Below are 1599 nucleotides of genomic sequence, written 5' to 3' on the forward strand. Positions count from 1 at the left end.
TTGGATAGAAAGTATCTAACCGGCTTGCTCAGCCGGGTTCACTCGATTGAGCGCCGGTCGCGCCTCTTGAGTTTGGGGGGTGACACTTTCGCTAGATCAATGAACACCATATGAAAGTCCCGCTTCCTCTCCCTATACTGCTCCTCTAACCTCCTTACAAGATGAATGGATTCCATAGTCGAATGACCTGCCATGAATCCGTACCGGTTTTTGGAAATAGACACGCTCCTCCTCGCCTTCGCTTCCACCACCTTCCTCACCTTCGCTTCTTGATACCCCTATAATTATTGCAATTTTGGATATCACCATTATTATTGTACAACAGAATCATCGTACACCACCTCAACTCTTCGGGCATCATCTTCATCCTAAAAATGATGTTAAACAACCCAGTGAGCCATTCCAAGCCTACCCTACTCGCGCTCTTCCAAAATTCCACTAGGATTTTGTCTGGCTCGGTCGCTCTCCCCATAATCATTTTTTGCATAGCCCCCTCGATCCTCAATTCTAATATGCCTACAATATCCAAAATCACGACGACTTTTGGAGTGCTCCAAATTTCCCAACACAATGTCCCTGACTCCCTCTTTATTTAGGAGTTTATGGAAGTATTACTACCATCTACGTGTACTATGTGCCTCATCCATCAATACTCTGCCATCCTCGTCTTTGATGCACTTCACTTGGTCTAGGTCACAAGCTTTCATTTCTCTCACCCTGGGTAGCCTATATATCATTTTGTCCTTGCCTTTGTCCCCATGTTCCTCATACAAGCGTCCAAATGCTGCAGTCATATCTGTCGTAAGCACAAACTTCGCCTCCTTCTTGGTCTTTTTGTACCACTCCCTATTCATCCTCTTCCCCTCCTTATCTCTGCTCTCCACTAGCTTTAGATTTGCTTCTTTCTTGGCTTCTACTTTTTCTTGAACCTCTTTATTCCACCACCAGTCCCCCTTGTGCCTACCAGTGTAACCCTTTGAGACCCCTAGCACCTCTCTAGCAGCTTCTCTAATGCAATTCGCTATTGAGGTCCACATATAACTCACATCTACCTTACTCCGCCAAGCTCCCATAGACACCAACTTATCCCGCAACTCCAAAGCTTTATCCTTAGTCAAGCCTGCTCACTTGATCTTAGGTTGACCATACACATCCCTCTTGTTCCTCTTCCTCATTATCTCTAAGTCCATCACTAAGAACCTATGTTGGATCGAGAGATTCTCACTCGGGATAACCTTGCAATCCATGCAAAGACTTCTATCACACTTCCTAAGGAGTAGGTAATCAATTTTGGTCATGGCCACTACACCCTAGAAGGTGACCAAGTGCTCCTCCCTTTTAAAAACAACTCGAGTTAGCTATCACCAAATCGAAAGCTTGAGCAAAATCCAACAGCGAGGTTCCACCCCGGTTTCTATCCCCAAAATCGAAGCTTCCATGCACATCATCATAACCCCCAGAAATTGTCCCGATGTGTCCATTGAAATCCCTCATATCAAAATCTTTTCAGAAAGCGGAATACGACGCACTACCCGGTCAAAATTATCCTAGTAACGCCTTTTGACCTCCTCGTCCAAGCCCACCTGAGGTGCGTAGGCA

The 1599-nt window shown here is 45.5% G+C and overlaps 1 protein-coding gene across 1 annotated transcript; it reads right to left on the bottom strand.

Moving 5' to 3' along the window:
• Positions 1 to 614: 614 nt before the first annotated feature.
• LOC142180064 (uncharacterized) lies at positions 615 to 1073 on the bottom strand. Its single transcript, XM_075250984.1, has one exon. The coding sequence runs from the start codon at positions 1071 to 1073 to the stop codon at positions 615 to 617; it is 459 nt and encodes a 152-aa protein (XP_075107085.1).
• Positions 1074 to 1599: the final 526 nt, after the last annotated feature.

Source organism: Nicotiana tabacum, chromosome 4 (assembly GCF_000715075.1).
Source record: "Nicotiana tabacum cultivar K326 chromosome 4, ASM71507v2, whole genome shotgun sequence".
NCBI classification, from domain to species: domain Eukaryota; kingdom Viridiplantae; phylum Streptophyta; class Magnoliopsida; order Solanales; family Solanaceae; genus Nicotiana; species Nicotiana tabacum.

Coding starts and splice junctions, on each gene's coding strand:
- LOC142180064 (XM_075250984.1), bottom strand. CDS start 1,073: ATGGGAGCTTGGCGGAGTAAGGTAGATGTGAGTTATATGTGGACCTCA.